The sequence below is a fragment of the Mytilinidion resinicola genome, assembly GCF_010093595.1.
Source record: "Mytilinidion resinicola strain CBS 304.34 unplaced genomic scaffold BDZ99scaffold_22, whole genome shotgun sequence".
Taxonomy (NCBI): domain Eukaryota; kingdom Fungi; phylum Ascomycota; class Dothideomycetes; order Mytilinidiales; family Mytilinidiaceae; genus Mytilinidion; species Mytilinidion resinicola.
This window is the reverse complement of record NW_022985458.1, coordinates 218,354-228,163: the sequence shown is the minus strand read 5'-3', so window position 1 is coordinate 228,163 and position 9,810 is coordinate 218,354. Positions and strand designations below refer to the sequence as shown.

Here is a 9,810-nt window from a genome sequence, read left to right as displayed (position 1 = left end):
TCGTACGTGCTTGTTGCTTTTCGGAAACTTGTAATTTGGCCTTGCTTGTACGCTTGAATAGCTAGATCAATTCTGCCCTCTTTAAAGAGGTCTTCTCGTTGTTGTGGTGTAGGCATTGAGGCAGTAGTTGAGTAACGCGTCGCGTTTCTGCGATTTTTGATGGGGTGACAGGATGCCCGCAGAACACGTTAACAAGGGCGGTGCCTGTAACTTTTTCAAGGATAGGTCGCAGATCAGATTAGTGAGATCGCAAAATCGGGTGCTGGAGCGGGATTTACTGTGGGGCCCAAAATGGGATCCCCTGTCTGGCGTATAGCCCCATCATAATACGTCAAGCTGGATCACAAGCGGTACCGAAAGTTTGTGTTTTACTCTAACAAGCTCTTGGTTGACGGCCTATCTTCATAATCGGGATCATCGTCCGCTGTGCGCTTCGCTGCTCTCTCCTCTCGCTCAGCATACTTCGCTTCATCATCGGAAGCCAATTTTTCCGGCGGTGTTTCAGACCTTTTGCGCTTCTTCATTCCAGGAAGAATAGAGTGCCTGACAAGTACTCTTTGCCCTTGGACCTTGTCTTCTGCAGCAGCAAGATACTGACAAAGCTCCTGAGTGGATATAATTATCTCTCGTCCTTCGCCACTGAATTCATCCTTTGTAAGTTCCTCACAAGCAAAGTCGGACAGTTGAAGTCGTAGACCTGGATGGTTCGTAGGATTTCCTTTATCGTCACGGAATGCCTATAAAGAAATGTCAGGAGCGGAAGACAAACAAAACTTGGGTTAGGTTAGATAACGTCCGTCCCTGGTGGCGCAACACCCACCGTGCCGCACAATATAAGGGGTACATTGACTTCAAACAACTTAAGCTCTCTGCACACATTGATATTTCCCATAACTTTGTATAAGTCGTTTGCTGTGGCCATCCTAAAGCCCTTGGAACCTCTCCCACGGAAAAATTACGTTCGCATTGTCGCCTTCGCGCCTGATTTGCAGAGAGCCTTCTTTCATGGCGTAACCGAATTCCGTCGCCACAGCACCATTATCGAGCTCCCATCACTCCTGATGCTCATGAAAGGGCCTTATCCGAGCCTTAGAACCTCGCTACCATACTGCGAACTCGTCATCAGCCTTGTGGCTGTTGTCGCACGCAAATTCATGCAAGGTCGCCACCCTGGTTGGTACTTCCGGTCGGAAGCAATTACCAATCCAGCTAGGACAAAACGACCCCGCACGTCTGACATAAGCATCGTCCAAGCTTGTGGCTGTGACGGTGTGGCTAATCGGGGCCTTAGTACCCCACCTTATGTATCCAGTTAGGCACTATTAGCCTAGGCACGTGATTTGTCACGGTACAAGAAGGTACTTCTCTACCACCGCTTGAGCTGACAAGGTCATGGCAGGAGCGGGTCGGCCGTCCTCCCTGTTAGCGTAATCGAGGTGTTCGTTTGCCTCGGATGAGACTTGAATGGCAAATCTTCAACACGTGATTCTATAAGCATGCAGCCGGTAACAACATACGCAACGAGGCTGAGCGGCACAGCAAATGTTGTTGCCAGCGCTGCCAGCGCCTTGCTGCCAGGCTGTCCCTCCACGCACTCTACAACACTTTTCCACAAGATAACGTTCCCCACCTGCCCCCCGCCTTCAACGACTCCGAATGTCGCGACGACTGCGACGCGAAGAATACACGGTAGGATGGATATGCGCCCTGCCCTTTGAGCTGGCGGCGGCGCAGGAGATGCTCGACGAAGAGCACGACGGCCTTGAGCACGACGGCAACGACGAGAACCTTTACTGCTTGGGGTCGATTGCAGGACACAACGTCGTGATTGCGTGCCTACCCGCTAGCCGCATCGGCAACAACCCTGCGGCGGCTGTGGCGATGTGGATGAGGGCGACGTTCAGAGGGATCCGGTTTGGGCTGATGGTCGGCATTGGAGGAGGAGTTCCTAGCGCTGAGGCGGACATCCGGCTTGGGGACGTGGTGGTCAGCCAACCGCACCAGACCTTCGGCGGCGTGGTACAATACGACGCTGGGAAGGCGACTCCAACCGGGTTCGAGCGGACAGCATCGCTGAATTCTCCGCCACAAATTTTGCTTGCTGCAGTGGCCAGAGTGCAGGCGAACGAGCTCCGAGGCAGAAGCAAGCTCTCCGACCATGTCTCCAAGCTCGAGCGTATTCCTCAGTTTCGGCGCGACAAAGCGGGGCCCGACGTTCTCTTTGAACCTACATACAATCATAGAGGAGGACAAACATGCGAACTGTGCTATACCGATAGGCAAGAGGCTCGGCAGCCGCGCAAGAGCGATGAGATCGTGGTCCACTACGGGACGATTGCATCGGGAAACCAAGTCATGCGAGACGGATACACGCGGGACAGGCAGAGCAGCGAGCTTGGCGGGATTCTCTGCTTCGAAATGGAGGCAGCAGGGCTGATGGACGGCTTCCCGTGCCTCGTGATCCGCGGCATCTGCGACTACGCTGACTCTCACAAGAACAAGAGGTGGCAGCCGTACGCAGCGGGAACGGCAGCGGCGTATGCGAAGGAAATTCTGTCCCTCGTTCCAACTGCCAAGGTAGCCGAGCAACCTACGATTGACAACGCTATGTACCGTGGAGGAGTCTCCGTATCTCTAACGGAGGCCGAACTAATCTCTATACTTGCGGATCTGGCACGGAAGAAAGGTGATAACCTATATTGGGACCAATCCATTGTTGATCTCCTCAAGTTGCTTAGACTACCCTCTAACTTGGAAGCCCGCAAGTTATTCGCGGAGATTCTGCAAATTCACGTCGGTTCGCTTAGAACGTCTATACAAAACATTGCTTTACACAAAGCAATATTGAGGAAACTTGCTGCAAACAATAGAAGGATACCACCGGAGATCTCCATCTGCTATGCATGTAGAGAATCTGGGCACTGCGCAGTTAACTGTCCCAATAAGTGCTATGCATGCGGAGAACTTGGACACTGGGCAGCTGACTGTCATAATAAATGCTACAATTGTAAGATCGGCTCCCGAAATAAAATACTAGTGCTGTCTTACCTAACTATTAACTATATCAGGGGATAAATTCAGCTATTGGGCAGCGTCAATTCTTCCGCTAAGTAAGGAGGTAGTTAAAGCTGTAGCAGGGAATACAGAGAACGGAATAGGTATAATAGCGCGTCTCCTCGAGCATCGAGGAGATGAATTCAACATTACAGAGGGGGTGGTGAAAGCCGCAGCGGGAAATACAGAGAGCGGAAAGGAAGTAATAATACTTCTCCTTGACAGAAGAGGGAATATCCAGATCACGGAAGAGGTAGTTAAAGCAGCAGCAGGGAATAGGCGGAGTGGAAAAGAAGTGATGGTGCTTCTACTAGATCGAAAGAGGGACGAGATCCGGATTACAGAAGGAGCGGTAGTCGAGATCGCAAGACGGTTTAATAAAGGAGTGATGTCGCTTCTACTCGATCGAAGAGGGAACGACGTCCCGATCACGGAAGAGCTAGTCAGGGCAGCAGCAGAGAATTAGCGGAATGGAAAAGAAGTAATAGCGCTTCTTCTTGACTGAAAAGGAAACAACGTTCAGGCCACCTCTATCTCCGAAATTTCAGATATTGTGTCTCCTCCAGTATCCGTAGTATTCTCCTTGCAAACCATGCTCTTAACTGCAATTACTGGAAACAACCTAGGTACTTATGCCGAAATAAAGAGGGCTATAGATGATGAACTTGTTAGCGTCTTTCTAGATAACCAAGACCTAAAAACACTGTATAGAGTGGCGATAGAAGATAAACGCATTGGTCCTAAGCAATTCACCCGAAACTTTAAAAGATTGCTTAAAGCTTTCTCGGTAAACCTGAAGGAGGATGCTAGGGATTTTTTTGATGTCAAATTGGCAAATCTTATTTCGTCGAAAGCCGGTTTTGTGGCCAGAAGGGTACTTAAGCTTGTAAGCCCTTAAGTTGCAATTCCTGATGGTATGAAAAAAGAGCCAGCGGAGGTACTGCGGCCGAGAAATGCTAAAGAAGCCTCTGTTTAAGAGAAAGAGCAAGAGTAAGTCTCTAGCCGTACCGGATCAGAAGACTTTCCAAGTCATGAGGGTATGGATATGAGCTCCGATAAAGAAGAGCCAGAGGAAGTAAATAACGAACGGCTTGCTGCACTAGTAGCTCATGGGCGAAATTTTATCGAGGGGAGCAATGCTTTTAAGAAGCTGTGCAAAGATTTCCGAAATTTTGTTATGCCACCGCACAAGCAAATTGTTCTGCCCGAACCAAGCATCCCAATTAAGACTCACTCTGAAGCCTCCCCTGACCGCGAACCTGAACCCCTTTTAGGGCTAGCGCAGAAGATTTACATGAAAGTGCTCGCATTTCTCTCTAGAATCGGATTGGGAGAGAAAGGCATTCCACCTGGCCATTAGCGCATTTGGTGGATGAATGTGAGTGTCTTCATCGCAATATCCCCTATATTATCTTAACAATTCAATCTTGTTAACACCGTGCAGAGATATGGCAAAAAGCTCTATAACAACTACATCGAGCATGAGCTAGGTGCACTGCAAGCTTTCCAAGAATTTTTAAATGCATCCGCATATCGAACTAGGACGACTCCTGGAGGTGACTAAGACCGCACATTCTCTCCCTTTGGGTTCTCCTATACCTCCAACACCAGCTCAGCCTGGGCACACAGCTCTAATTCTAGCGATATTGCTAATTAAATATGTGAGACCAATATCGGGCACACTATAATCAACTGCGATCGGAAAGATGCCGAACTGGGTGAAGTGTCTACTTGTACACTTCATCTTCTGTCTTGCATGGAAAAGGGTAGGCATTTAGTTGAGCTCTATCAAGAGATTATTACACATATTACGGATGATCGACAGCTTTTCCGCATATTGCAACGCAGCTATCACGACCACAGAGGGAGATTTAGACCATATTAGTCTCTGAGGACAGTCTATAGTATCCACTTTATAAAAGTATGCTAATATTCCTGTATTAAAGAAAGTAGCAACGGGACGATTCTAATACTTCAAGAATTAGCTCGCCTATGGGGGCCATCGATATATTAATGCGCGGTGTCACGATGATATTTGCGAACACGGAAAGCCTTGCGACTGTATACCTCCGGTTAACCTTGTCCCCCCAAAGGAATGGAATACGAGTGCTACCCGATACCATCTAAGTTGTCCCCACCCGTTGGACCGCGGCTGATAATGGATTTCTTCACGGATCCTGATGGGATAGGGCCAGATGCGACGCTGGTCATACAACAACTTCCGAAAAGGACTTGTGGAGAACTTCAGTCTCGACCTTTTAAATTAATAGAAGCGTAGGGTATCTACTACAAGGAAGATTGGGATTGGCCCAAGATTTGGTGGGTTCTCGCTATTGGATTTTTCCCTCCCAGCATGTTATTCGGAATACTGTGGGGAATACTGAAGAAAGATATCCAGGGGGCATTTGGAGTAGCGAGCTGGTGGATGACGGGAGCCACGATTCTTGTTGGAATCGTTGGGACTTGTACATGGACATTGTGAGGCTGAAACAATATCTATATTTCGCGTTCCGAGAACCAGACTACCGCGCACAGGCATTCGCCGCCGAACTTAACGACCGTTTGGTTCTTCCAAACCCGAATAGTTCTGGGCAACAGCTTTAGAGAAGGGTTGACTGATTTACGCCGGCTTAAACACATAGAGCGCGCCCTGAATCAGCGTGATTCCAGACATGGCCGAATGGTATACGACAAGTGACTATGGACGGGCAATGATATCTTGGGGTTGAGTGCGAGTACTGACTGCAGGGGCTAGTGGTTATGCTTGCGAATGACATGTAACGGTAATAAAATGATGTGGCGCTTCGATATCGCCACCACAAGCAGGGAGGGTGGCCGACACGCACCGGCCATGACCTTCTCAGCTCAAGCGGTGGTGGAGAGGTACCTTCTTGTACCGTGGCAAATCACGTGCCTAGGCTAATGGTGCTTAATCGGATATGTACGTAGACAGGTAGCAATAGGTGGCAACAGGTGGCAACAAGGAATGGCTACCAAAAATAGCCAACACGTGACCATTCATGGATGTTTCTGGAAGAGCGCCGCATTTCAAACATAGCGTAAAATACAGTACAATATCTAATACCTCCCTACGTAAGCGCTATAAACCCTCATGCCAAGACACACTATGGACCCCTTCGCACGGATAAATCCAGAATGTATTTTTCTAAGGGCCTTTTGCCTCAAAGCTTAGAAGCATCTTCTTTTATCCTGGAACTATCGGTTTAATACTCCGAAATATGAAATTTGGGAGATAGTCGTGGTGTAGCAGGGGTGTAAAGCTATTGCCGTTCCGGATGCTCTGAAAGGAATAATCGACAGTATGATCAAGAACGTCGTAATTTTTTAGCTGCACAATAGTTTCCTAGGGAGAAATGTCTGAAGAATAATAGTAGGCTAACGATAACTTGATGGGTTTGCGAGGGAGAGAGTAAGATGCCTAAGCAATAAATGTGTTGCGGCATGGGGGGTGTTGCGCCACACAGGGGGGACGTTAATACATTATCCGCAATTTCCTGGACCACTCTTAACTCATTCCCATCCGTAGTACTGACTACATGGGTTCACCACATCGAAAACGTCGCCTGGCGCGATCCTTTCCTCCCATATTCGATATCCAGGCCAACAACAACTTGCACGCTCGCATCCGAGTCCAGAAGATAGTCGTCGGCGAGCCGCTCCGACCTCTTCCTCTTCTACGAATAAGCGACTTCGATGACAACTCCGGGGTATTGCGCATCGTTGTGCCAGAAAGAAGCATCCGGCTCGTGCTTCGACTTTCTGCCGGATGAAACACTATCGACTGGAAAGTATATTTCGGTAGAACGAGCCGGGTACACCTTCTGAGCAAAAGCCGCCGCAGCACCCAGTCCGTCACTGATTGATTTCAACTGACTGAATATGGCATCCTCAACGCGAGTGATGAACAGTTCGTGTACAGCTGTAGGCATGCGAACAACAAGACGATCACTTTCTTCGTCGTAATCATATCTGCCCATCTCTATCGTTAGCCGCCATCTACATTGTGTCTGGAGCATACCCACCGTATCTTGTCTTTGACGTATCCCAACAGCTCACCTCGCCCAAGTCGATGCTCTATCTCATCGTATTCTCCTTCTGCGAGCTGAAACTCTGTCCACGGGTGTCGCTTGATGTGCCTTCCCGCCCGGATCTCTCGAAGAGCGCGATGACTCGATGGACTTGCGCGGATTGTTTCTCGTCGGTCGGCGGCGGCGTCAAAGGGTGGTCTGCGAAACTCAAGGGCGGCGTGATGACAGGGTTCTGTGCTATGGGAGCCTGCAACGTAGACATAGCCGTATGTTGCACTGCATCGCGAAGTTGCACAATGGCTGTCGCGAGACTGATCACGGCTTAGATGCTGGGCATTTTGGTTGACTCAGCAACTGATCTGCCAAGGCCGAGGACAATTGTGGCTACCGATGCACCAATGACGAGGGCCACCACGCTAGTCCTGAAACAGTCATCACCATCTGCAATACGCGCTCACCGCATGCTACCATGTGGCAACAACATCCATCCCAAACTCTGCTTCATCGAGACCAGAAAAATATCGCCTCTCACGCAAAGGGTGTGGCCAGTGCGGGTCGGCCACCTCCCTGCTAGCACCAACGAAGTACAAGAACTTTTTGCTCTGCAGAATGCAGCTCTAGCACAATCATGTGACCAGGGCGGGGTTGCTTTGCCGACTAGGCAACCTTCACCGACAGCAGAGGAAACCTCGCTGTGACAACAACAGCAGCCCTATCACATCGCTCAGCATAACTATCCAAACCACACGAGTTCAAGTCTCTAGATACCATGATATTGTCATGTCTCAGTACCATTACTCTCCGCTTTCATCGCCGCGTGACAGTATTCGCCTGCTTCGCCTAATGCCACACGAAGACGAAACGGCTGACATACAATGCGAGCTCTTTGAATACTCTCTACAGAACTCGTGCAAAGGAACTCATCCGTACGATGCTCTATCCTATGTATGGGGGGATCCATACGAGAAGCTGCCTATCTTCATACATGGACATAGCTTCCATGTCACGGTCAACCTTCGCGCGGCGCTTTCACATCTTCGGAATCACTCTATTGAACGAATCCTATGGGTAGATGCTATTTGCATTCACCAAGAAAATCTGGAAGAGAAGGAAAATCAGATTCAGGCCATGGCGAAGATCTATGGTCAAGCAAACCGTGTAGTTGTTTGGCTTGGAGAGGCGGCAGACGATAGCGACCTAGCATTTGAAGAGATACGCGTTGCTGGACACAAGAAGGCTACAAACTCTCTAGGCAGCAAAAGGATCCAGCAAGCAGTCCTCGCGCTGCTTCAACGACCGTGGTTTCGTCGCATCTGGGTATGGGGACAGACACTTGACAACATTTGTACGAAGTACTAAAGGTTAATCTAGATACTTCAGGAAGTTGCCGCAGCCCGACATGTCCTGATTTTATGTGGGTTCAAGAAGATTGACGGATATGCCTTCTGCTTGGGTGTTGATTCATTGAAGAATATCTACGAAGCTCGCCAAGACTTGCAGGGTTTGATCCGTTCAGTAACCTACCTAATCAGAGAAGCAATCTTCAGGCCGGACTACTTGACGGGTAATTCTGGACAGTCATCTTTGGATATATGTCCATTAGGTGAGCTGATAGACATGTATCATGCCCATGGGGCCACCAAACGCCACGATAAGGTGTATGCCTTGCTCGGCATGAGCTCGGATGATCTCAGCAAAGTTGACCTGTTGCCTGACTACAGAGTTCCATGGGAGAAGCTCTTCCAGCGACTTGCCAAGTATCTTCTCCCTAAAAATATATCTGTCGAGACTTGGGCCGATAAGGAGATCGCAGTAATCAAGAGCAAGGGCTGTATTCTTGGCAAAATTTCCTCTGTACGGAGTAATATTGGTTGGAATGGTGGACAGGACGTGGATGTTATTTCGAGGAACATATCGGGCGCACCAGGACTCACAGGAGAGTGGAGCAGCCACTGGACTCTCCATCCTTCAGCAAAATCTATTATGATAGGAGATGTCATTTGCTATCTTCAAGGAGCCTCTAAACCTACAATCGTTAGGGTTTGTAAGGATTATTGGGCAATTGTCATAATTGCAGCCACTCCTCCGCACACTATAAGAATGAGGAATGAAGATGTTGAATTTCCATTCTTTTTACAATTGGCAAAACTCCGTACCCGCAATCTTCAGTTCATCTGGAACTGGGAAAACTCACTATGGAAACTGCAAGGTCAAGAAGAATATGAAGAGTCAGAAGTCTGCTTGGACAAAGTACTCAGCTCATGGAACTCTGCACTTGTATTGGGAGATCTAGAAGAGTATAAAAGGGCAGAAGAGAAGTTTCGAGAAGCAATGGAGGGCTATGAAATGGTATTCGGAAAAGAAAATATACATGACACGGTAGCCGAACGATTACCCTTGGCAGACGGTGCCGATCTAGACTTAATGAATAGTCGATACAGTCGGCCGAGTCGGCCGCCGCTATCGTGGGCAGCGGAGAGAGGGCATAAAGCTGTAGTCGAGCTCCTGCTTAGGACGGAGAAGGCTAACGTTAACCTTGAGGACATGGACGGTCAAACACCGCTCTCACTGGCAGCAGTGGGAGGCCACCTCGCGATCGTGGAACGGCTGCTCCAAGAGAAGGCAAAGGTCAATCCAGCAGCAGGATATTTCGTCAGAACAGCACTCCAGGCGGCGGCAGGAGGAGGCCATCTTGCGGTCGTAGAGC

General features: G+C 49.1%; 4 protein-coding genes across 4 annotated transcripts in view; 2 read left to right on the top strand and 2 right to left on the bottom strand.

Moving 5' to 3' along the window:
* Nucleotides 1-368: 368 nt before the first annotated feature.
* BDZ99DRAFT_525633 (uncharacterized protein) lies at nucleotides 369-1,007 on the bottom strand (the record flags this gene model as incomplete). The annotated part of the gene is made up of 2 exons (XM_033726019.1): nucleotides 369-737; nucleotides 960-1,007. The coding sequence occupies 2 exons, from the start codon at nucleotides 1,005-1,007 to the stop codon at nucleotides 369-371; spliced, it is 417 nt and encodes a 138-aa protein (XP_033571389.1).
* A 595-nt stretch (nucleotides 1,008-1,602) lies between these two features.
* BDZ99DRAFT_425726 (purine and uridine phosphorylase) lies at nucleotides 1,603-3,705 on the top strand. Its single transcript, XM_033717101.1, has 2 exons — nucleotides 1,603-3,007; nucleotides 3,069-3,705. Exons 1-2 carry the CDS (start codon nucleotides 1,657-1,659, stop codon nucleotides 3,518-3,520), a joined length of 1,803 nt encoding a protein of 600 aa, XP_033571388.1. The 5' UTR covers nucleotides 1,603-1,656; the 3' UTR covers nucleotides 3,521-3,705.
* A 3,044-nt stretch (nucleotides 3,706-6,749) lies between these two features.
* BDZ99DRAFT_525631 (uncharacterized protein) lies at nucleotides 6,750-7,365 on the bottom strand (the record flags this gene model as incomplete). Its single annotated transcript, XM_033726018.1, has 2 exons — nucleotides 6,750-7,054; nucleotides 7,194-7,365. 2 exons carry the CDS (start codon nucleotides 7,363-7,365, stop codon nucleotides 6,750-6,752), a joined length of 477 nt encoding a protein of 158 aa, XP_033571387.1.
* A 226-nt stretch (nucleotides 7,366-7,591) lies between these two features.
* Nucleotides 7,592-9,810, top strand: part of BDZ99DRAFT_152670 (HET-domain-containing protein) — a 3,979-nt gene continuing 1,760 nt past the window's right edge. The window contains exons 1-2 of the mRNA XM_033712791.1: nucleotides 7,592-8,420; nucleotides 8,475-9,808. Of these exons, the coding sequence (XP_033571386.1) occupies nucleotides 7,884-8,420; nucleotides 8,475-9,808 (1,871 nt within the window). The 5' untranslated portion in view covers nucleotides 7,592-7,883. The remainder of the gene's footprint in view (nucleotides 8,421-8,474; nucleotides 9,809-9,810) is intronic.

What these genes read in the sequence shown, in the direction of transcription:
- BDZ99DRAFT_425726 (XM_033717101.1), top strand. Translation starts at nt 1,657, where the DNA reads ATGTCGCGACGACTGCGACGCGAAGAATACACGGTAGGATGGATATGC. An exon ending in TCATAATAAATGCTACAATT is followed by an intron (nt 3,008 to 3,068) that starts GTAAGATCGGCT and finishes TAACTATATCAG; the next exon opens with GGGATAAATTCAGCTATTGG.